A 24,984-nucleotide genomic window follows, 5' to 3' on the forward strand; every position below is an offset into this window, starting at 1 on the left:
CTAAAACCAAAGGGAAGGTCGCAGCTCTGTAGGTGGGGCTCTCCCTGTTAGGAAGCCTGCCAGTTCCCAAGTCCTAGGACCCCTCTGCTCTTCCAGAAGTCAGAACTGGTGGCCAGTGGCAGCCATTTTCCTCTAAGAACACCGACCACGTCTCCAGCGGGGTAGCCTCCTATGCCATTGAAGGTTTTCCAGGACCAGGCCTGCTTATAGTTGCACTGACAGGGGCCAGTCAGAAGTCCTGTCCAAGCTAGACCATTCCCACTTAGGAGTACCACAGGCTGAAAGGGGAGGTGTGCTTGCTGGGGGCTGGTAAGGGTGACAGGAAGTGACTGGCCTGTCGGAGAGGAGGCACACAGGCCCTCAGCCAGCCCTGGCTATCGCTGCTTCAGCATCTCCTATACAGCCCCCTGCATCCCATAGCCCCCTCCCTGGCTGGCGCAGGGTAGGGGTGGAGGCGAAGAGGCCCCTTTCCACCCCCACAACCCCAACCGGGATCTTGCAACACTGGGATGGGGGCCCTGGGGGCCCAGGCGTGTGGCAATCCGTGGGGGGTGGGGTGGGAGGTGTGCACCGAGCAGGAGAGCGGCTTTCACAAGCAACCACTGCAGGACTGACCTTGGCTGGCTCACCTTGGGCAGCTTCCTCTCTCTTCCCAGTATCACCAAACAGCCTTCCTTCTCCTCCGCCGTTTCCCCCAGGCCTGAGATCCTGACTTTCAGCTCAGCATTCTCATCTGTGTTTCGGGGTCAGCTCATGAGGGAAAACTGGGCCTGTGCCCACTGTAGAGTCTAAAGCAATGGGAATGCACGTGTATGCTGTTTGGATCTTGATTTGCTGGTTTCTTAAAGTCACCGTGTCCCGAGGGCTAGTGCCTTGGGGCTCCTCCTTTCTGCCTCTTCTTTCCCTACAGCAACTCGGGAGATGGGGCTTGGGTTCTGGAATCTTGCTCTCTGGCCCATATGGGCTTCTTAGAGACTGAGCTCTCCTGCAGAGGGAATGGAAAGAAAGTTCTTGGCAATTCCATTCCAGATGGAGGAAGGCATTTTCTTGCTCTTCCCTTTCCTCCTCCTTTCCATTCAGCCAGCCTCCTTGGCTTCCTTTCTTTTTCTTGATCATCGGATGTCTTAGGCCTCCCCCCCAAGTTTGGCATGTCTGCCTCCTCCCTGAAATTTTTTAGGTTTCAACTTCAATGTCACCTCCTCAGAGAAGCTTTCCTTGACCACCCCAGCAAAAATAACCTCCCTTCCTGCTTGTGTTTTTGGTTTTCCCGAGTGGAGTAATTAATGAATTTACTGAAGGTGCTTTGTAGAGGTGTGAAGGAACAGGACTGAGGGAGAGCTGCAAGGAATGATGAGGATACCGGTTAGCTGCCGCAGGCTTTGTTACTGCCCCCAAGGCCATAAGGGCGGCATCTGTGAGAGGGGACAATGGAGGGTGCCCGTCCCAGACAGGAGAGAGCTGGGGGATAAGCACTCAACTTTATCCTCCGTGCAACATCCTGTCCCACCTGGAGCACAGCAGGATGCCCAGGGGTTGAGGGGATCTAGAAGGGCAAAGGAAGACACCTAGTGTGCACTAGCGTGGTGCCTTTTTCTTCCTGCCCATTCAGCTAAGAGCTGGGTCTGTCTTGGTCACCACAGTGTTCTTGACACCTGACAAGGGCCCACAAGAGGAAAGATGATCAACAAATACTTGTTGAATAAGTCTACTCTGGCCCACACCAGTCGAGGTCAGGTGAAAAGCCTGATTCAGAAAGTGTGACTTCAGGCTACCTGTCTCCTCCCTGGGACATGCTCTGCCAGAGATTTGGGGCCATGCTCACCACCCGTGCTCATGCAGGGACCAGGTGTGCTCTTTTCTGAAGCTGGGGCCGTGACTCTTCTGCAGCCCTGGCGCCAGGCCCCCGCCCCAAGGAGACGCAGGGTGGTGGGGGGCTGGGAGGAGACCCAGTTCCGAATGGTGGGAAAACAGCTCCAGGCTGATGCTGAAGCAACCGAAGGTCCCATCACCCAGAACCTTGAAAATAAGTCAAGGGGCAGTGGTCTTGAGCTGAGAGGAGGAAATCCGGAGGTTGAGTCACTTACCCTGTTCTGTACAAACCCCCCTTATGCAACCCCATCCCCCTGGGCTAGAAGCGAGGTGCAGGATTCTCCTGGGCATCCGTGGAGACGGGCACCTCCCCCTTATGAACTCAGGACGTCCACTGGTGAGGGAATAAACCATCCAGCGAGGTTCGAATCTATCTAGCCAGACCAGATCTGGGACAGTAGGCTCCAGGGACAGGTGGAGGAGAGAGTGCCTGACAGACACAGAGGCAAAGGCAGGAGAGGGGCTGAGCCCTAGGTGAGGCAGGCATGGTGCACACAGGTGCCCAACACATAGGAAGTCTCTGCTGCTAGGGGTGTGGAAATGGGGGGAAGGGTGGGAGAGAAAGAAGACACTTAGAGGATCCTGCCTTTCCCCTCTCAGAAAGTTATTCCTTGACCTCCAACTCGGGCTTTCTCAGCAGGGGCCTACATAACATTGGTGGTCTGGGAGAGACTCTGGCCCGCACTGCATCTTGTGTCTCGACAGTCCTTGGTTACTTGTTGAGTGGGACTGGCAGGCCCGCCCCGTGTGGTGTGCCTCTGTGGAGAGGGCGTGAGCATGGCCTAGAGAAGATGCCCTGTGCTGACACAGCAAAGGGACAGAGAGAGTGTCAGGAGAATGTCTCTTATCCCCTCTGGCCCTCAGCCGCTTTATCTGTAAGATGTGGCTCTCACTATCTTGCTCGTCTGAGGCCAAAGCCCACCAGACGATCTCTTGAGGTCTCCTCCAGCACCTCCGGAGATCCGTGATTTTTTTTGGAGCTATTTTTGGCTCTGCCTCTAAGCAATTGTGTGACTCTGGCTAAGCACCCCCCCACCACCCCCTCTCCACCCAAGGCCTCAGTTTCCTCACTTGCAAAGTGAGAAGTTTAGATGAGATCCTAAGGTCCCTTCAGTTCTAGCAAAATGACTGGTCATCTTACCCTGTGCCAGGCCATGTTTTTCTATGAATACAACAACACTGTGAGGTGGGTACTAATGCTGCCTTCCTCTATGGTGCAGACGGGGAAACTGAGGCACACAGAGAGGTAACTGGTTTGCATTGCACAGCTAGCAAAAACAGGAGGGAGATTCAGATGGATGCCCTTGGGCTAGAGCTCTATGAAAGAGACTACGCTTCACATGAGGGGGTTTCACTGGCACAGGTGGATTATTTTCCTCATTATCAACTTTCTCCTGTTCACACAGGTCTCGAGGCCTTTCCCAATGGAGTCTTCCCCCAGGCACTCAGATTCTAGTGCTATGGGGAACCCGAGTCCCAGGGAGTGAGGGACAATGAGGGAGTGGGTGGGAGCCACGGGGGGGTGGCGGATGTCAGGCTGGTGGGCTCAAGTTGTGGAACCAGAGAGAAGTGGTCGAGTCCTGGCTGCGGAGCTAGGGAGCCCTAAATATGGCAGAGCCATCTGGAAGCTGACAGGAGCTCCCAGACCCATATTTCAAGGCGCTGGGGTCAGCAGGCCTAGGCATAAGGGACTGGGTGGCACTGGGATCTCCCCCACCAGCCACAGAACTCGGTTAGGGAAGTATCCCGAGGCTGCTCCAGGCCCAGTGGGGTTGTCGGGTGGGGTGCCTTCATCATCTGGAAGGACAGAGCGGGCTGGGGTGGGGGTTGGGGGAGAGAGGAGCAGAGTGGCAGACACAGAGCCTGGCCGTGTGGTGTGCTGGGGGCAAGCTGTGGGCAGTGTATCTCTATTCTTGGATATTCATCTGGGAATGGAACCAAGAGATATGCAGACCCAGCAACAGGCCCTCCCTGCCCTTGGAGCCCCCATGTCACATGTGCACCCCCTCCCCCCCAATGCCCAGGCCCGGGGTATAGGCCCATTACTGAGTCATAGTGCAATTTTATTTGGCCACAGAATCATTATGCTGGGGTCTGTCCTCCTCCCTTGCCACCCGCTGCCATTTGTCCACGGTCTCTGTCTCAGGCTTGGCCTGTGAGGGGCTCTAGGGCCCCAGCAGGGTAGGGATCCCCAGGGTCAGGCTGGGCCGGGGCAGGGGGAGGGGCTGGTGCCATAGTCTGTCAGCCTGGCTCAGCTGCAGCCCCCCACGCCCTTGATGAGGCTGGCGGCCTCAGGGATCTGACGGAAGAGGTTTCGAAGGGTGTCCAGCTCCTGGGTCAGCTGCTCCACGCGACTGCGGAGGCGCTCATTCTCCGCCATGTACTCCAGCACCTTCTGCTGCGTCTCCAGGATGCGCCTCTTGGCCTTGTCGCGGCTCTTGCGCACGGCGATGTTGTTCCGCTCCCTCCGCAGCCGGTACTCCAGGCTGTCCTTGTTCACCGCCTTCTTGCCTTTGTGCGAGGGCCCAGCTGGGGATGGCGCCTTGAGCAGGGGGCTGCAGGGGGGTGCGGCGGCGGCCACAGGGGCCTGGAGGGGAAGGCACAGACCGACCAGAGGTGAGGGCTGGCCAGGACGCAGAGTGGGGGCCCGGCGGGAATCGCAGCAGTCGGAGAACGCCCAGGCATCAAACAGGTCCGGGGTCCAGAGCCAGCTCTGGTCTCCCGCTCAGAACAGCCATCGCCCTGCCGCGTGCAGAGGGGGCCCCTGCTCTGATCCAGACTCTCTTTCCCATTCCCACACTGTCTGAGGACACTTTCCTTCAATTTCTTTTGAGGCTCTAGTCTTACAATTGGTAGGCATTTCCCCTTCCAGAAGCAGGCCGCAGAAAAACAAGAGGAAGGGAGTGATGGGCCCGGAGGTCCGGGCAGGTCAGCTGGCCACAGGAACTGTAGGACCCCGGGGATCCCAGCCACATTGGTGGGGTTCAGGGTGAGAAGGAAGTGACAGAGAAGCAAAGCGGGGTTGTGGTGGTGCGGTGAACACAGAGGGTTTGGGGGTGGGTGGGTCTCCCAGAGCAACACCAAACATGGACCCCTGAGCGCAAACAGAGCTCAAACAGAGCGCAGAGTACCCCACCGGCATTGGTCTCCCTCCAGCCCCTGGGTGGCAGGAACGAGATCTGACCTGCACTTACCTTGAGGACGCGCAGGGGCTGGCTGGGTGCTGCCAGGGCCGGGGGCAGGTGCATGGCCGTCTGCCCGCAGTGTGCTACTTGGTACTGTAGGGGATTATAGCTGCCACGGCTGGCCCCTCGGCTGCCCTCTGGCCCCCGAGGCTCCTCCTTCACAGCCACAGCCCTGGGGTCATAACTCCCTGGGCTGCTGTAGATGCCAGACCCCAAGGCCTTCCTGTCAGGGCCGAAGGTATGTGGGGGGTAGGCGAAGGGCCGTGGGTCCGGCGGCAGGTAGTGGGGAAAGGCAGGGGTTCCGGGTCCCTTAAGGCCTCGGGCCTCGGGTGCCGGCTTCACCGCGAAGAGGTCGGAGAGGAGCTGCTCCTCCCCAGACTCGATGTAGGCAGAGAGGTCGATGGAAGCCTCATGCTCACACATGTCCCCCAGCTCCCCGGGCCCCGCTCGGCCCCCTGAGAACTCGAGAGGTTGCTGACCAGCCCGGGGCTCACACTCGTAGTAGGTCCCGTGGGACATGGCCGGCCCGCCCCCTCGGCTCCCCGCCCCTGCCACCCTATTCTTGAGGCACCCTCTGGGATGCTCTGCCTGCCCTCTCCCTATCTCCCCCTGCCCTAGATCTGCCCTAGATCTGCCCTCTCTGTTCTCCTCTGTCACCCACTCCTGAGTGGCCTCTCTCCTCCCACCTCTGCTGTTTCCTTTTCCTTCCTCTGTAGCCAATGCCTCTTTTCTCTTCCCTTTTTTCCCCCCTCTCTCCCTGGGGTGACTCAGGGAGGGGCAGGGTGCACCCCAGAGGGAGGGATGCAGGGCTTAAAGAAATGGGGCCCCTGGCCTATTTAGCAGTTGGGAGCACTCCTCAGTCAGGGTCCAAGCCAGGGTTCTGAGATGCCTGGCTGATGCTTCTGGGAATGCCTCCCCCCTCCCTCTTGAGTCCAGGGGATTCCAGAGTCCTCGCTGAAGGCAACACCTCACTCTGAGTGTCCTCCTCCCTCCGACTTCCAAAAAGTTCTGTGCAGAACGAGGTGCCAAGTCAGAATGAACAGAGAAAACCCTCTTCCAGTGCCGACCCCAGCCTGATCTGAGCTCCTCCCTTGACACGCCTCCCTCTCTGTCCCCCAGCAAGGCTGGGCTCCACCTCCCCCCAGGGGCAGTCCTTTCCTTTTGTAGCCCCACCCCCAGGGCATTCTTTTGGGGGCAGACCAGGGGCGTTGTTTGAGGGGGTTATAGTGATAAGTTCTGCGACCAAGCCCTACACGGGGTCTGGTGGTGCAGAGCATGCTCATTTGCTAGGTTTTTGTGCAATAGCCCAAACCCTCTGATGCTTCTAGCCCAGGGTGGCCGGGCCCTAGCAGCCTGGCACTGTCGCTCACTGCCAGGGCTGGACTGAGGCACCTGCTCGCGACTTGGGCCCCGTGTCCCAGGCCCAGCCAGGCCCCTGCCCCAGGAGCCAACAGCCGCACTCCTCTGGTGGGTGGCTCCAGTGCTCCCCCTTCCAGCTGCCCTGCACTGCGGGAGCCTCAGGTTGGCGCTCTGCCCCCTACTCCGGTCCTGGGGCTCAGCCCTGTTTCCTGTGCCTGGGGCCGCAGGGCTCAGGCACTCCCTGTAGCTCGGCTTGCTGTCTTTCCTCCTGCATGGCCGTTCTCTGACCTCGATGCGTGTCTCTCGGGTCCACTTCCTCTTGTGAGGCTTGAGAAGCCTTCTCTTTTGTCATCATCTCTTCCTGGGACTGCTTCAGGGGCTCTAGAAGCCCATGCTCGGCACTTTGGGTCTCATGCTGGGCCCCCTCTCTCTTCCCTTTTCTTTTTCCTCTGGGAACTCCCCACTCTCTCCTGTTAGAGGCATTGCTGTGGTTCTGTTTTTACCTTGAATTTCACCTACAAAAGGGACTAGAGGTCCAGAAGAAGGAAAGGATGCAGAAATGCGTCACTGGCTCTTTGATCATTAGCAAATGCTGGGAGCACCCCATGGAGGCCAGAAGGTTTAACAAGTAGGGTACACCAAGGGCCAGGCCACAGTGGGGACAGACACAGACGGGATATGGTGGCACTGAATGGTAAAATAGAGTAAGCAGGTGCAGACAGGCCTGCCTCCGTGTCAGGCTAGTTACCCTTCCAGGCAGCATCTTCCTCCCTCCCTTGCTCCCCACCACCCCATCAACCCCAGAAGCTTTCTGGGCTTTCTCTGAGAGCCCTGACCTGGCATTGGGAAATCTGTGTGCATCCTGGAGAAAGAGCTCAGGGACCAGACGGGTAGGTTGGGTTGGTATCCGTCTCATCTCCCTTTCAAAGGACCTTGGGTCAAACAGGTAACCAGGGCTGAACTACCTCAGTTTGGCAGGAATGCCTCCGTTGACCGGCAGGCGGCAATATTGGTCCAGAATTCGGAGCTAGAGGGGCTGGTATGGTCAGGCATCCAGTGGACAGCAGGGGGCAGGCTTCCGCAGCCCTTGCAAGGGCAGGACCCTGCCGGGCCTCCGGGAAGAGGGAGGGGAATCGTGGCGAGGTGGGGGCTTGCAGCGCGTTACTTGGAGAGTGGGCAGGCTGAGAGGACTGGGGCGAGGGTCCTGTCTCAATGAGCAGAAATTCTAGCCCTCTCCGACTTTGAAGTAGTGATGACGGTTAAGGCCTGACGTTTTCTGGAGTTATGCTCTTTTTGGTAATTGAAACATTCACTTTTCCATACTGACCGGTTCCCTGTGAGTTAAGTAGGAAGGAAAGCAAGACCGACGCCATTTTAAATCTGCCTTATCAAGGAGGGAAACAAGGCTGAAAGGCCCAACCGCCCAAGGTCAGACAAGGATGCAGCTTTGCTCTTGGGGGGAAAAGGCAGTGGGCTAGTTCTTGAAGCCCCTAGGCAATTAGGGATAGAGAAAGGGGGAGCTGTGTGACTCAGAGAGCCCTGTTTGCCCTCAGTCGGCTGCGGCTGCGGGGGTGGGGGAGGTGGGGGGAAGACTGCGTCAGTAGCCAGTGAACGGGGCGCTGGAGGAAGCAGGGAAGTGTGCAAATAGAGCCGGCAGGAAATGAGAAAGGCTGGGGCCAGGGGGAGATAAGTGATCTCCCTCCGGTCCCTCACCTTCTAGGCTGGTGGCTGACGTTGCTGGAGTACTGACATTACGTTTCCCAGTAACCGAGGAGTTTGGGGAGGGCAGGCAGCATTCTGGATGTCTGGGCAGGGGAGGAGGGGGGTCTGGACAGGAGCAGGGGTGGGGAGGGCAGTCCCAGACAAGAGCTGGGGGATTCTTGGTTTCTGTGGAGTTGCTCAGGTGTGGAATGAAGCCCTCCCTGGTCAGCAGGCTCTTTTTCTCCTTTCTGCTTCAGTTGCTACCTGTTTGCCTTAATGGAAACAATGCAGGTATATTTTCTTAGTGCCGTTGTAACAGGCCTCAGTTCAAAGATCACCTCCTTCACCAAGTCCTTCCAACAGGGAGCCAGCCAAGCATGGCGGCGGTGGAGTGTCAGAGAGACCTGGGCTTAAATCCTGCCTCTGTCACGTCCCAGTCTGGTGACCTTGGGCAAGTTATTTAACCTTACTTGTAAAATGGCAGTAGTAACTTCTACTTTGTCGGATTGTTTAATGAAACTTTGTATGGAGAGCAATGTTGAGTCTTCTGCCCTTCCTCCCACCACCGCCCGCAGTTTATCTGAGTGTCCTAAGCAGACATTATCTACAGCCCCATCTGATGCCTCAGTTTAACAGGCATTTGGGGCACGGAAGTAGCAGACACAGTGCAGGCTTGGGGGATCTGGCAGATTCAGCTCCTGTCTGCCATGGTTGGAGGTCCCCCCTCCCCGAGTGGGCAGAGTGGGCAGTCAGCAAGCAGTGTGTGTGCGCCAGGAGCATTCTCGCCTTCTTTCCCTGTAGACGATTTGCTCCTCGAGGGTACGGTCAGATCCATTTTTTGAAACTTTTCAGCTGTGGTGACCGTATTGCCTGAATAAAAATTAAGGAAAGGTGGATTGTCAAGTATGAATATTTTTATGGAGACAATGGAACAAAGCGTTTGAAATCTGTGCTGACCCAGAAACTTCAGGAATAAGTTTGCTATTCTCAGCACCTAACAAACTCCTTGGACACAATGGTTATAAGGTGTGTTGTGTGACTAACTAACAAATGAATGCTTATGCAGCTATGATTTCGGTGACCACCCCCCCCCCCAAATTCCCTAAGGTCAGAGCATCTGAATTCCTACCATTAAAGGGACTGACAGGGTTAAGACAGGGTAAAGGCCCAGGCTAAACATAAATACCTTGTGCTCTGGAGGACACTCACATTTACCATGGCCCAGGTTAAAAAGATCAGCATGTGTCACTTATGTGGGGAGGGGGGCTGCTGGTGATGGATAGGAGCGAGTGTCTCCACAGAGCGAGAGAGGCTTTGGGGAGGGCCGGACTTGCTGGAACAGGGCAACATGGAAAATACAGTAGCAGCCCATGGAAAGGAAAAGTGTGTGTGTTGGGGAAGAAGGGGTTCAAAAGTGTGGATTTGAGACCTCGGGAACAGCCTTTTGCATAAGACTGGCCTCTGCCCAGTTTTGCCGTCAGTATCTGGGGACAACCTTGGGCCGAAGATTGAGGAAAGCTTTGAGATTAGGTTCAACTTTTTTTTCTTTTCTCAGAAAGTACTAAATAGGTTAAGTGACTTGCCCAAGGACACACAGCTGTTTGGTGGCTGCTGAGCTGAAACTTAGAGCCAAGCATCTGTGCCCTGTGACTGGAACACCTCCAGCCTCAGTCTAGAAAAATGCCAGCCACAGATGAGGAGTGTTGGGTCTGGGTGGGGACTGGGAGTGAGGCGTTTTGCCTGCCTGTGTCCTCATGTGTCCCAGATGGTGGAGGATGATGTCTTAACACCCCCCCCTCCCCTGCCCATGTCTGTCAGACGTGCTGGCTCTGGAGTAATCCTGCCCCAGAACAGGCAGCTGGGGCGGCTGCCCACGAAGGAGGCACTCCAAGCAAGCACTGGGTCTAATCCCATCAACTTCCTCCAGCAATTAACCCAAATCACCAGTGGACGTGTCCCTACAGTACCTGGTTCCTCCTTTGTCCCCACTCAACAGCCTTCCTAGACGGCCAACTAGACACGGCCCTCTCATTCAGCAGCTGAGGGGACCCTGCCTCACGTCCCAGTCCATCCTGTCAAACCCCTTGGATCTGGCTGGCTGCTTTCCTAAGTCCCCCTGGCTTCTCTCCATAGGCTCAGTCCATCCCTTCCTTTCCCATTCAGTGCCAGCTGTCCCAGTGCCAGAAGGCTTGGCTGACCAGACCTTGGAGAACTGCTCTGCCATTGCCTCCCTCCACTCAGCTAAGTCCTGTCTACCATCTACCTTCCCACCTGGGCAGTGGTGATGTTCTTCCTAGCTAGTTTGTAGGAACTTAATGAACACTTTGAGACTTCACTGAAGAAATGAGAAAGTTTTTGGTTCAAAATGAAAGGTAGTTAAAAACCAACCCCCCCCCCAAAAAAAACGCGAGAGAGTTGTTTGAGTGTGCTGGTACTGGGTCCCTGGGACAGAGCAAGGGCCTCTGGGAATGCCATCCAGGAAGGAACTTAGCAACTAAAGTCCTGACGAAGATAGGAAATGCCCAGGGACTCTGTCTCAGAAGGTCACTGAATTACTACCACCAACAACTTCGTTTCCATTTAAAATTTTATTACATCAAAAGAAAAAAAAAACCCTCCACAAAACAAACTCTAACCCTAGAACAACTCAAAGACAGAAGATTATTATCCAGGTATAACAAATGCCCTCCCCACCCAAACAACCTTACATTAAAAAATTCAAAAGAAATAGAAATGCCAGCTTCAAAAATATTTATCCAAAAAAGTAAGGCATTCACTTTACGAAACAAACGAACAAACAAATAAACCGTAACAATTGAAGGAGGCATGGAGGTTGGAGGAATGAGAAGAGGGAACAGGAGGGTGGTCCCCTGACCTTGGAGGGGGCCAGGCCCAGCCCACCTGGGGTCCACTCTGAAGGGACTGGAACTCAAACCAAACCTGACATCTCACCAGTTGGGGCTGGGGGGAGGCAGTCAGGCAGGCCAGGTAGGAAGCTGGGAAAGCCAAGCAAGCCAGGAGGACTCCCAGCATATTCTAGTCTAAGCAGGTGGTAGGGGGAGGTAGGAAAGGGGGCCCTCCTGCTTTGGGATGAAAGGATCCTAGTCCTTAGCACATCAAGTGTGGTAGGGAGGCTGCAAGGCCCAGGGTAAACATGGTGGTGTTCCCTTGGAGCGCAGGGAAAGGCAGCCTCTGCCCACAGGACGGCCAGAAGTGCACAAACCAGAATGTGTCTCCAAAATGGGTACTTTCTGCCACTGCCCTTTCATTCTGTTTGGGAGGCTGTCCCAAAACAGGGCAGTGGTGGGACCAGAAGGGGAGGTGTCTTAGTTGGGGGAGGAGGAAGGAACTGGCCTTCAGAAGACACTCTCTCCCCACAGTCTCTGAGGTTATGGGATGGGCACACTTCTGGGGGGTGGGTGGGAAAGCACCCTCCATTCCAGGAAGGCTTTTCATACCAGGTCTGTCCTGAAGGTTAGAAATCAGGGAGTATTTTTAGGTCCAGTTCTTGGATAGGAGGCGATTTAAGGCTGATTTGGCTTGGGTTTCCGGCATGAAGGTCTTGGGGAGCCTTCATACCGGTTGGTCCCGGAGCCAAGCCAGAGAAGAGGGAAAGGGCACAATGGGGGCCACCAGCAGTGCTGGTTCCATGGAGGTATGTGGGGGGCGTAGCTGCAGGGATCATGGAGTGACTGTTCCTTCTCACTGGAGTGGGGAGGGAGGAGCTAAGCAGCTTTGCCATTAGGAGAGAAATATCCTCTACATCGAAAATAAGTAGACTTTCTGGCTTCAGGAAGCTTTGGCACCGAGTGGGGGTCAGGATGCAGGAGACGGGGCAGGGCTGGGTTTCTGCAATTTGAGCCTTTCCCAATCTGTTCCACAGGCCTGGCTTGGGTTAGGGGGAGGGGGCGGTTCTCCTGCTCATTGGTCCTTAGCTCAGTAGTGAGGTGGTGTCCTGCCAGGAACCTTGTTCTGGACAGGGAGCCCAAGCTGGGGTGGGGGGAGGTACCATGGGGAGGGGGAGAGGAGAGGGCAGAGGGAAGCATCTTTCATTTCTTGGGTCCCTAGTAAAGGGAGGGTGATACCAGTCTCTCCAGCTGACCTTTAAAGATGACAGATTTGCCTGAGTCTGTCCCTCCCCAACTGACTCACTGTTGCTTCCGGTTCTCTGAGCAGAGGCCTCCCTTGGGCAAGGGAATGGGGAGGGAAGGCAGTACTGACTGGGCTCCTGAGGAGGCAAGTGGGGGGTGGAGGGCCTGTGGGGTACTGCCAGAAGCTCCACTCTCCTCCCACTTCTTGGAGCAGCCCTGGTGAGGGTTTTGGACACAGGCCCTGGTGGCTAGAGGCTGGTTCTTTGGGTACAAATGTCAGTGTATTTGTCTATAGTTTCTCACCACCCACACCCAGGTTCTGCTCCTGTTGGACACACCGTGTGTGTGTGTGTGTGTGTGTGTGTGTGTGTGTGTGTGTGTGTTGGGGGGACCTAGGCAGGGAAGGAGAGCAAAAATAGGGTATAGGAGGAAGGAGCCAGCTGAGAGGCAATGGTGGTTCTCAGGGTTGGGGCTGCTCTGAGTCCTTGTCCTTGGAGGCCGTGGGTTGGTAGATGGGCTGCCGCTGCTCCTCTGTGTCTTCATTTATCTCCTCTTTCCCCGAGCCCGCTTCCATTTCAGGGTACACAACCACACACATCTTCTGGCTTACGAGGGTTAGTGACTCTATGGGAAGTTACACAGAATGGGTCAGTGCTGAGCATCCCACCCACCCCGTCAAGCCGGCCATGATCCTGCTCCACTCCCCTGCCCGGCTTGTTGCCTCAGCAGAGCCCCAGTGCCTTCAGGAGACTTCCATTCCAGGAGACAGCCACCTTGCCTCTTCCTGGGGCTCTGGGCAGCCTGTCTGCTGGCTGCCCATTGCCATCAAAGCCCTAGTCCCCCACCTTCCCTAAGCCTGGTGACTACCAGTTCCAGGATCTCCCTTGGCCTCTCCCCAGGGCAGCTCCTGCAGAATGGCTGTCAGGGTGCCTATTCTTCCAGCTCTAGGGTCTGTGTGCAAACCTCAGCTGTTCTCCTCTCCTCAGAGGTCTCTGGGAAGGCACCCACACTTTCCTGCCCCGTCTTCTTCTCCAGAGCTCTGTGGACCAGCCTAGGCCTCCTGACCAGGAGACCTAACCCAGACAAGGAGATCCTCTAGCCACCCGGCATTTTTAACAACTCACCAATGAAGTTATTGAAACACTTGGGCTTGTGTTGCCAGTAAACACCCAGGAAATAGACGGGCACTCCTGTCAGCATGATGGCTAGGCCAGTGCCACACACCACGGGCTCTGACCACAGGCTAAAGATCAGCAGGAAGGCCCAGAACAGCAGGTAGATGATGGGGAACAGCAGGTTGATCTGTGGAACAGACATGCTGTTAGCTGTGTGGATCCCGTGGTCCCCAGGATCAGGGTGTCCTCCCTCTTCTCAATCCACAGAGAGGCAGCTTTGAGGGCAAAGGCTAGGCTTCACTTGGCTCTATGGCTCCCACATCCCAAGCCCTGATAGATCAAGTGCTATGTCAACAAACGTTGGTGAACTTGGGTAGTAGGATGGGAAGAGGAAGGGCAACTAGGAAGGGAATGATCCTCATGCCCTTCTCTTTTCTCGTGGGCGGAGGCTAAACAAGTCCTTGTCATCCATGCCTCAGCCAGGGAAGCCCATGGGGACTGATAGGCTCACTGATTTATTGGTATATATTTGCTGACATCCTAGAGTGGAAGAGAGGTGGAGAAATGAGTGAGGGGCAAGAAGGAAGTGACCCAGGTCTGTCATACTCCTTGTCCCTTTCCCAGTTCTAGGTAGGGCCCTCATCTAGCCACCATGTGGCAAATGTCCATCCTTCTTGTCAGGATCAGTCTCAATGTGTTTCTCTCAAGCAATCTGAGAAGGTAAGTCTGCCAAGATCCAAGAAGACAGGAAACCTACCATACTATCAGGCAGTCTGGGACCTTGATTTTATTCAGAAAGAAGCATCAGTTCTATGGGCTTATTGGCCATCTTGTTGGCCACAGGTGGGAATGCCCAGTAGAGTCTTCTTCAAGACTCCACATTTAGCTGCCTTTCTCTTCCTTGTCATCTCAGAGGGTATGCAAGTGTTGGGGGGAGGGATGGGTTATTCTACTTTGTCATCCCTCTAGCAACCTTTCTAAGAGTGATAGGAAAGTGGTGGTGGAAAACAGATTTGGAAAGCTGAAATCCCCAGCTGGAAGAATCTTCTTGAAGGCTCTAGTCTCCCGTTTCCAGAATAGGATTGTTCAAATAGCTCAGGTCTATGCTCTATTCTAATTTGCAGGAGAACCCATAGTGCTCTTGCCTATTTTGTTCTGAGCAATGCCGTTCATTCACCATAGTTATCTCTTGCAGCAATCGGTAGGTTCACCAGGTACCCTACTACATATAGGGCTATAGTAGTTTAAAAAGGGAGGCTCATGGAGGGCTGTAGTGGACTGGAAAGCTTCAAGGAAGAGGAAGAACTTGAGGCCTATGTGGGGAATAGTTATAATTTGGATAGGCAGATGGGAGAAGGAAACTCATTCCGGGATGGAGACATAGTTCAAGTGAACTCAGGGATGGGATGGAGGGATGAGGAGGAGGTGGGCCATACCAGTGGATTCATGGAAATGCTGGAGAGGTAGGGGAGCCTTGAAAAATCAACCGGAGTTTATAAAAGTTGTAGGAAACAAAGGAATAACCTGATGAGAGTATCATTTAATCTAAATTACTCTTCCAGCTGTGATTTGTTCTGGTCCTGTCTCCAGTGGAAAATGGAAATGGCTGCCCCATTTATACATGGCCCATGCTTTCCAAATGGTCTGCTACCATCACAAAGAAGGTAGATCATATACGTGGTCAGCAGCTGAGAACAAGGGGATTTAAAAATCTGAGCTGCAGCTAGATTTGTAGAGGAGGGGGAAGGGATCTCAAGGGGAGGTTCTCGCACCTTGATAGGGCGGGGGATGTCAGGCTTCTGCCAGCGAAGAACGATCTGTCCCGCGATTGTGACTCCATAGAAGAGGTAGTTGATGAAGCCCACGTAGTTGATGAGGGTGTACATGTCGCTGGTGACCAGCATCAGCAGGGTTGAGATGCACTGTGGGAAAGAGGAGAAGCTCATCAGTGATCAGTAAGGTATCTGGACACTGGAGGAGCTGTTCACAGGTGGGAGACTGTTCCCCTGTTCCCCTGCCTCTAGGCAGACGATGCCATTTTACGATGAATGTCCTAAAATGGAGACTTTACAGTCTCCCCTCCCTAGGCATCCTGGCCATTGCTAACAGCTTCATTGCCAGGAAATTCTTTCTTATTGCAGGAATGATAATCAAAATATTTAACCACTGGTATGGCATAGGCACTAACCGGTCAGAATAGATACTAGCTGTAAACAACTGGGTTGGCCACACAGGCAGTGCCAGTCTCATTTGTATTTCTTCCCTGGTTGTACCTCAAGCTAATTTTGGTGTTTCCTTTTTTTTTAATCCCTTAGGGAAGATTGTTAACTGCAGATTAAAGATTTATTCCTGCCCTCATCCTCTCCTGGCTGAGTCATGTAATTTATTTTTCTCCCCCCTCCACCTTTTTAAATATCCTAAACAGTTATAAAGCATTTGCTAGGTGGTAAGCCCTGTTCTCAGTGTTCTACAAATATTAACTCATTTAACTCTCATAACATCCCCATGAGGTTTTCTTGATAGAATCCACTTTACAATTTCAAAATCAGCTCAGTGGCTCTCTCAGAATCATGTTCTGCCCCTCTGCTAATTTGTTAAGGCCAACAGAAGATTCTGTTCTTAGAGCATCTGGGTGGCTCAGTTGGTTGAGCGTCTGCCTTTGGCTTGGGTCCTGATCCTGGGATCCAGTCCTGCATGGGGCTCCACATTAGGCTCTCTGCTCAGCAAGGAGCCTGCTTCTCCCGCTGCCCCTCCCCCTGCTTGTGCTCTGTCTGTCAAATAAATAAATAAAATATTAAAAAAAAAGATAAAAAACTTTTATTTATTTATTTGACTGACAGAGATCACAAGTAGGCGGAGAGGCAGGCATCGAGAGGAGGAAGCAGGCTCCCTGCTGAGCAGAGAGCCCAATGTGGGGCTCAATCCCAGGACCCTGGGATCATGACCTGAGCTGAAGGCAGAGGCTTTAACCCACTGAGCCACCCAGGCACCCCTAAATAAATAAAATCTTAAATTAAAAAAAAAGAAGGTTCAGTTCTCATGTAAGATCTGACAGTGAAAATAACCTAGAAGATCTTAATGGATGAATAAGCCAGATTCTGACTATATTTGCCTTGCAGTCACAGTACTGTACCAATAGCTCAAACTGGAAATAAGTCTGTGTCTCACTGGGAGTACTAGGGGTCTCCAGGCACCTTTCACAGCTAACCAATCACGATGGCCTTCATCCTGTATCTGAACATTCTGAAACTCCCCCTCATGATGTAAAATGAAGGCACTTGACTCCTGAGAGCTCTCAATTATCCTGATCTAACTGCTTCTCTGATGGACTGAAGTCATTTTCAATATTTTATTCAGGATCCAGAAAGAAAAAAAAGTAACTTAGAAGACTCAGTGGGGACAAGTCTTTGCTCTTTCTTTTTACCCCTCTAAATGATTCTACGCTAGGCCATTCTACCCTTATTTCTTCCCTACCCCTAGTTTCCTTTTCCATTTTCAGTTGCCAGTCTTCCTTTCCTTATGGTTTGTCTTATTTGGTGTACCTGTAACACTGAATTTGTTTCAGTGATGTTTCCTGAGAGACAGGCAGAGCCTCCTTGGGGCAAGAAGACTGATGGGGAGTGGTGGACGTGTATGTGATTGGCCAGGAGTGGGGACCCAAAGCTCCAATCCTGAGGGCAACAAGTGCAGGGGATGGCCAAGAAAGGAGGTTTCTTTATGAGACTGTAGAGCTGTGACACAGTCACTTCAATCTGACCCAAAAGAATGGGAGAATAGCAATGAGCCAGGGTGAGAGCCTGAAGGTGTTTCAGGACACAGGGCTTTTCCTTGTTATTTCTCTTGATATTCACAAAGCGCATGTATACATTTGCCAGATTATCTAAGACCCAATGAAACCTGGGAGCAGACCAGGAGGGTGACAGGGCTGTGTGTGGGAAGTGTGAACTTCAGCTCAGAGCAAGTACAAAGAGGGAGGGTGTGTGTAGGGCTGGCAGAAGGAGGGGCCCTTACTGTGAAGAGCAAGGCTGGGATTGGGGTGCAGCGCTTCACGTGGATCATGGCCAGCACGCTGGGAAGGTGGCCCTCCCTGGCTCCAGCAAAGAACAGCCTGGTAAAGAGAAAAACAGGTCAGCCTGGAATGACCCATAGACTACCCAAGGAAGTTCCCTCCCCTGCCCAGTCTTCCTCATCCATGCCCACCTTCTGCTCACACAGGAGCATCTCCCCCACCCAACCACGTACCCACCTTCCCATGCACACTCCAGCCCACTTGTCACAGGACCCACATTCACAAGTGCAGGTGCAGGCAGACCAGAGGCAGCCAGTGGATAATGGATGGATTCTGGGTGCATGGAGACCCTAAGTATGGTCTGAGTGGCTTGGGGCTACTGATGATTGTGACTTCACTTTGTGGGTCTCACAATGTCTTAATCCCTTTAAAAATGAGCCTCCCCCATCCTCAAGGGATACAGGTTCTCTGAAACATGGGGACTGAACTGTATGTCCATGGGAAGCCTTAAAAACACTGATATTCTAGTCAGGAGGTAGTTGCTACTGTGGGGACGGAGAATGGGTGGTGGACCAGAAAGGGACATGGAATAACTTGGGGGATATGTGGGAATGTTCTATATCTTGTTTTGAATGGTTCTTACATCACTGTATACAACTCTCAAAATTCATTAATCTGGACAATCTGTGTATTTTATTGTATTGCATGTATTGTATTATATCATACCTAAAAATTTATAACCTTAAGCTACTTTTTCTATTCCCAAAGAAGCCATCCTAAGGAAATGAATAGTGAGTTAGTGAAAGGTATATATAAAAGATATTCTGATGATAAAAAAGATAGGAATATTCTAAATGCCCCCAAAGTAAAAGACTGATAACATAAATTATAGCATATCTATAAGAAGGGATATTTTACAGTCTTAATGTTTTGAAAAAAATTCATTACATGAGAACATGCCCAAATACGATGTTAAATGGTAAGAGCAAGACAGAACACTATATAATTCTATAATTCCATACAGTATGATTCTAATTAATTTAGAAATTATGGTCATGTAAAAACATACCAACTGATTATCTCAGGGGGATGGAATTATGAGTAATTTTAATTTTCTTCCTTAGACTTTATTAAAAAAGTTAATTTCTAAAATAGATGAGAAATTTTTAATTGGAATAAAAATGGTTTTTTAATCCTTTTTAAAAATTAGATCCTTTTTTTTTTGAGATAATTGTAGACTCAGATGCAACTGGAAGAAATAATACAGAGAGATCCTAGGTATCCACTCTATTTCTACTGGTAACATACTGCCAAACTATAGTATAATATCATGACTAAAAATATGTATTTTTAAAAAGAGAAATTTTAACATAAAAGGGACTCCTTCTTCCCCTTTCCTTTTCTCAGAGAAAAGAATATTATAAGCCATTGGAAGTTGTTTACATATTAGTATGAATTAAGCACCTAAGGGGTAGGAGGAAGGAGGTGGTGTAAAGGGCACAGGAAGGCACAGAATCAGCACGCTGAGTGTTCTGAAAAAAAAAAAACAAAAACCTGTCACTTTGTAATTTGTGTGTGAGGGGGAGAGGAACTAACAGCAGCAGTTTGGCAGAAGTGTGGGAATCCATTATGGCCCCAAGTACCCATGTGCATCACCATCAGTTGCCATCATCAACTACCTAGGCTACTGTCACTGGTTTCATGCAGCCACGCAGCATTGCCCCTCTATGGTGCAGCCTCATGCACCTAAATGAGCCCTGGGTGCTCAGGGAGCCTCATCATGCACGTAGCCAGGGCCCCGCATTCATGTCCCTCCTCCACATGCAGCCAGGACCAGTGTAACTGTCCAGGTCCAACAGCATTTGCAAGTGTCAAGTTCACAAGAGACAATCCTTGCCCGGCTAGCTGACAACAGAGGAGACAATGACATTAAGCATGACACACGCCCACACACACTCCTATTTCTCAGGAAGGGTCAACCTCTCCATATACCAAACACAAAAGAGTAAGAGAAAGAAGGAGAGGGGGAGGGAAGGAGGAGGAAGGAACGAAGGAACTGGAAAGATGAGCAGAGGAGGCCTGGTGGGTGAGCTGTGCCTCTGAATCTGAGGCCTCGCACGCCAGGGCCGCCGTGTCCTACATGCACACACAGCTGTACCACATGCACGCAGACCATCGCTTGGCCTGCCCGAGGGACAAACCCCACTCTAAAGCGACTGTAGCCAGTCACTCTCTTCCAATAGATCCCAGAGAGCCTCATGGGTCACTGCTCTTCCACTGCTCGCCCTCAGTTGGGGACTCCAGGTGGCCACAGCTCCTGTGTAACACGCACACGAGGTTGCTGCGGGTGAGTCTCAGTCTCATAGGGTCCCGGGCCACAGAGGACACCCACACTCCCTCTTTCCTGCCCTGGGTCCTAAAAACATGGCACTCCCTTGACATTTCATGAGAACTCCTCCCTGAGGTAATGGGTGGCTTTGAAAGCAGCTGAACTCAGGGACTCCCTGTTCTTGCTGTATCTTTCAAGTAGGACTATGGCCTGGGGCTAGGGGAACTTTCTAAGAAATGGGGGAAGACCCCTTGAACAACACTGATAGGAAACAGTCCAGTGTCTGCTAGCCTCAACAGTCCATTCTGGAGATAGGGAGAAGAGACCCTGAAGAGGAGCCAGATTCCTGGGGATGTAGAGGCAAATGTTAGGGATTTCAGGACTGACTTGAGCTTCTGGCTTCCCTGAGAGTTTGGGAGTTGGGGGCCTGGCTTTGGACAAATGCTTTCCTTCAGCGTTTCCCCACTTCTCTCACTTCACATGCTCTGCCCAAGTCTCCCGAGTGGCCATGACAAGGCCGCCCACAGCCACTTGTCTGTTGAACAGGGAGAAGGATCCATCCCACCTGCAGGCTGGTCCCAGAACTTCCATAACAGGCCAGCCCAGAGCCCCCACCCCCACCCCACAAGCCTGTGTCCCTCCTACTCCCTGATAGAGTGGGGTTCCTTTCAAGCCAGCATAGCCTGTTTCCAGGCAAGTAGCAAAGGGGCTCTGCGGTTGCTGCTAAGATACTGTCCTGCTGCTAGTCATGGTACCCAGACCTAGGACTGCGTCAGGCAGTCTGGGACCTCCTCAGCCCTCTGCTCCTGCTGAAATGAGGTGGGACAGGGCTTCTTGCCACTACATGTGAAGCCACACACATCGCAGGTAACCACATAAGCAGCACACACCCCTCTGCGTCCAAGCTGACATACAAACGCCCTTTCGTGAGCAATCACCCCCTACGAGGTCACCACCCGGGTGCCCACACAGACCCCTGCTGACGGAGACAAGCCCCCCACATATACACAGAGCAATATGCGCAGCAGAATGGCCCCTGGCCCAGGAAGGACTGGGACGACACTTACCGGGAAGAGGTGAAGAGAGACCCATTGACTCCTCCAAATGTGGACAGGGCAACGGAAATGGGCATGATCCAGGCCATGACCCCTAGGAGCTTCTCTCCGAATGTCTGGGAGAGAAAACGAGGGAATGAGCAGAAGAGGCAAGCTTACAACCCACCACTTGTACATCACTGCTGGGAATGCTCCCTCCCATCTCTACACTTGCTGAGTCTCTCTTACCAGGGTCCTCGCAGGGAGAGTTGTTTCCCCAGCCCCTCCTGCACCGCACCACCACTTCCCTTCCCACGGTGATCACACACAGTGGAGATTTTTTTTTTTTAAGATTTTATTTATTTATTTGACAGGCAGAGATCACAAGTAGGCAGAGAGGCAGGCAGAGAGAGAGGAGGAAGCAGGCTCCCCGCTGAGCAGAGAGCGCGATGCGGGGCTCGATCCCAGGACCCTGGGATCATGACTCGAGCCGAAAGCAGAGGCTTTAACCCATTGAGCCACCCAGGAACCCCACACAGTGGAGATTTAACAAGTGTTTTGGGCTATTAACTGAAGGAGACAGTGCATGGTGGTAATAATAATAATAATAACAACAACAATGACGATGATGTGCTAACATTTGTTCTCCTTGTTTTATGGATGAGAAAACTAAGGCACAGAGCAATTAGGTAGTCGCCTAAGATCACAAACCCAGAAAGTGGAGGGCCAGGACCAGAAGCCAGCTGTGGGAGTCCAGGCCTCAGTTACATTATAGACTCATGAATCAGGCAGGTTGGGGTTCAAATCTTAGCCCAACAGTTTGGAGCTGTGAAACCTTGAGCAAGATCCTTAATTTTTGAGCCTCAGTTTTCCCATCTGTAAAATAGAAATGGTTCCTAATTCATAGGGTGAGAATTTCTAAATTCACAGTATTAGTGTAAGAGGGGGAAAATGATAAAAATAAGTCACTATGTAGTCTGAGAAAGAAAAGGTGGTAAAGCTACAGACTAGTCTCCCCATACTGAAGGAATGTAAAATGTCAAGGGACTAGGGTTTTCTATATTCTCTGAGCCAAGTACACACTCAATTTCTCACACATTATGGGGGAGGTGTTATTCAGAATAGATGTGCTGCTGGGTTAGGCCAGTGGTCATGCCCCAGGACACTGGAGGGCCTCTTTCTTTAGTCTTCTGAGAGGAAAAATGTGATGACAGTTTGGTAGGGTGGCGTCAGGGCTCAGGTGAAGCCAGGTCGGGGGGCTGCATGGCTGCCAGGTTTCTCCTGAGTATCAAAGACCCCAGTGCTTTGGATCTGCATGATCTCTTTCCCCAAAGAGCACAGACCATTCCTACTTCCTGTTTATTGGCACACACTTTTCCCTGATGAAGGAAGGAGTCAGGCTGCATGATTTCCAGAGGAAGAAACAAAGGCAGAGAGGAATGGCGTTGTCTTGTGCAAGATTATATCTTTCTAGGAGGAGACTGCCTCCATTACACAATCATCACATTTAGAGTTTAAAGATCAGGAACTGGCAAAATTTTTTTGTAAAGGGTCATATAGTAAGTAAGGTAGCTTTGTGGGCCACAGAGTGTGTGGCAACAAGCTGGTTCTGCTGTTGTCACTGTTCTAGGTACAACATGGCTGTCAGTTTCCTCCTGGGCACTTGAAGATATGGTTTATAACCTGAGAGCTTGGGATGACTTCCAATTCCACAAATTCATGGATCAGGGAAAAGTGAGTAGGGCCAAACAGGCAAAGTCTATGTCAACATTCCTGGTTTGAGGAACTGTGAGTTTGATTTCTTACCACAGCGACTGCGTTTGATGCCAGCAGCTCCTGGGGGGACATTGCAGTGACATAAGCGACATTGGCAAAGACATACACAAATGTGACCAGTGGGATGGAGATGAAGATGGCTCTGGGAAGGTTCCTGTAGAAGGAGAGGAGGTGAGAGGGGAAAGGCCTGGCACCTGCCTCATCACGGGGTTTGGGAGGTGCCTTGTCTTTCTGCTCCAAACTGACCTGGCAACCTTGTGTGACACTCCCTCTCCCTGGGGGGATGGATTCTGTCTCAAAATGGGCAGGACAATTTAGAGAAAATGAAACAGTGTAGGCTGGGAATATGCTTCATACCTGTTGACCTCTTTCTGACTGGAATCTCCATGATGCACCCTTCTCCCCTGCCTCAAGACACAAAGACCCTCCTGTCCTAAGACAGGTAAGTAAGATGCCCAGAGGCCTCTTGGCACATTTCATCCTCTAAGGCAATGGTGCTATCTCAGCACCGTTTCAGCTTTTAATCTGCTCTGGGACAGTCACGGGATCATTTTTCTCCTCCTGGCAGGGCAGATGGCAAATGGTTTAAGTTCCTGAGAAATAATTGTTTCTTCAGGATAGACCAGGTCACAGTCAGAACAGGGGCAGAGGTGGAGAAGTGGCCAGTGGACACCTGACTCTCTCTTCCTAGTAGCAGGTGCTGTGGCCTTTCAAGGGATTTGGGAAGAGCTGGGCTATTTTAACTCACTTGTAGGGATCAACAAGTTCCTCAGTCACGTAATTAAGAAAGTTCCAGCCTCCGTAAGCAAAGGAGCCCTGAAGGAAAGCCAGTGCGATGAGGCCGATGTCGGGTTCTTGGAAATTCTCAAATGCGTTCTTTGGTTCCAGCCAGAAATACTCTCCTGTGGATGCAAGGGGCAGGGGGCTGCTCAGAGAAAGGAGCTAGAGGCCTGGAGGCCTCTAGCCTGCCTAGTCCTGTCTCAGCTCCTCCTGCAGTGAAGATCCGGCTCTTGTCTTGTTTCCAGTGAACTCCACACATTGGAGAAGCAGGACCAAAAGGAGAATGGAAATAAGATTAGGACTTTCACAGAACCTAGGAACCAGGAGTCCAAATGCAGGCCCAGGTTCAAAGCACAGATCTCAATGTTCTTTTCAAAGGCAAATTTGCTTGGAAGGAAAGGCCAGGTTAGGGCAGAGTAGAGTAAATCAGGGGTGGGGGTGGGAGAGAGCTGAGATTTGGAGATGCAGGATTAGGGCCATTGGCAGTCTCTTGACCACCTTCCTATAGATCTAAGTTTATACATTTTCACAAATAAAGCATGAAGAACAACAAACCCTCAAACAGAAGCTCCTCTAACACCATAGAAGTTCATGCGCATTCTGCTTTCTTTGTCAATAACCTCCTGTCTCTTTCTAAGGCATCTCGTCTCTCTCTTCATGGTATAGATTCCCTGAGGACAGGGTCCTTCAGCAAAGAGCTTTTCCACTGCCTTCCCAACCTTCAGCACAGTGTCCTACACGCACGTGGGCCCTCAAGAAAGGTTGCTGATGATATAACGAAACACAGAGTAACTGCCCATATTTTACTTATTCATCTGCAATCCATCGTTTGGACAGGAAATAAGGAAATTAGAGTGATCAGGAGAAAGCAGCAGGGCCAGAATAGAAGGTACTTTTATCTCTGAAAAGATAGCACAGTCAGTTCTTGCTTTCTTTTTTTTTTTAGGGGAAAGCATGAACACAGTCCTCACTACCACATATTATGTAGTCCCATTTCTCGTGTTTGGGGAAACTGCAGGGGTCGGCATATCCATAGTGCAATGGATAAACCTTGCCCTTGGAACACCCCCTTCATGATCATGCTATCTCCCCTACCAGATAGGGGATTTATTTAAGTGATTTCTTTAAGTCTACACAATATTACCTGCTAAGGAACTTAACACAACTGGTTAAAATAACAGCAGAACCTTAATTATGTTCCCTAGAGTAAATATCCAGGCACCCCACATGGCCTTCAGGACTTGTAGGCAGGTGGGAGATCTCTCTGTTTGTCATCTGACTTTCTCCAGGAGGCAGTGACACTGGGCAGAGCCTAGTGGTGCCATGGTTCCTGTGGAAACCAAATACAGACTCGGACTTGGAAGGGACCAAATCCAGTGGGGAATGTTGGCAGGGGCCCCAGGAATGTCGAGCTCTCTCTTGTAGAGATTATGAGTCATTTTGAAATGTGTAAAAATCTCCTCTGTTCTCCATTTTAAGATATGGGCAACATACAACGTAAGATGCAGGGAGCTTCTCTGGAGATGGGACAAGAGGGAAAAAGGAGTCCAGAGGTCTGGGGGCTTCAGCTAGCTGTGCCAGAGCCGGGAGGTCAGCATGGGAGACCTGACAGGTGGGGCAGGCTCAACTTCCAACTATCCCAGGAAAATGGTTTCTCTTCCCCTTTGTGAAGCAAGGGAAGAAGAAAAGTCATTCAAGGTCAGAATTGGAAAACCTCAGGGTGCACGCGTCTAAAG

At 51.9% G+C, this 24,984-nt stretch overlaps 2 protein-coding genes across 2 annotated transcripts in view; both read right to left on the bottom strand.

The window, feature by feature from the left end:
* Window positions 1–3,916: 3,916 nt before the first annotated feature.
* CEBPE (CCAAT enhancer binding protein epsilon) lies at window positions 3,917–5,573 on the bottom strand (the record flags this gene model as incomplete). Its single annotated transcript, XM_080809496.1, has 2 exons — window positions 3,917–4,456; window positions 5,064–5,573. The coding sequence occupies 2 exons, from the start codon at window positions 5,571–5,573 to the stop codon at window positions 4,121–4,123; spliced, it is 846 nt and encodes a 281-aa protein (XP_080665622.1). The 3' UTR covers window positions 3,917–4,120.
* Window positions 5,574–10,685: 5,112 nt separating this feature from the next.
* Window positions 10,686–24,984, bottom strand: part of SLC7A8 (solute carrier family 7 member 8) — a 50,411-nt gene continuing 36,112 nt past the window's right edge. The window contains exons 5-11 of the mRNA XM_080808445.1: window positions 23,217–23,370; window positions 22,499–22,622; window positions 20,726–20,829; window positions 17,332–17,428; window positions 15,093–15,242; window positions 13,330–13,507; window positions 10,686–12,829 (exon numbers count right to left, since the gene is read on the bottom strand). Of these exons, the coding sequence (XP_080664571.1) occupies window positions 12,666–12,829; window positions 13,330–13,507; window positions 15,093–15,242; window positions 17,332–17,428; window positions 20,726–20,829; window positions 22,499–22,622; window positions 23,217–23,370 (971 nt within the window). The 3' untranslated portion in view covers window positions 10,686–12,665. The remainder of the gene's footprint in view (window positions 12,830–13,329; window positions 13,508–15,092; window positions 15,243–17,331; window positions 17,429–20,725; window positions 20,830–22,498; window positions 22,623–23,216; window positions 23,371–24,984) is intronic.

This window comes from Martes martes (genome assembly GCF_963455335.1).
Source record: "Martes martes genome assembly, chromosome: 7".
Lineage (NCBI taxonomy): Eukaryota > Metazoa > Chordata > Mammalia > Carnivora > Mustelidae > Martes > Martes martes.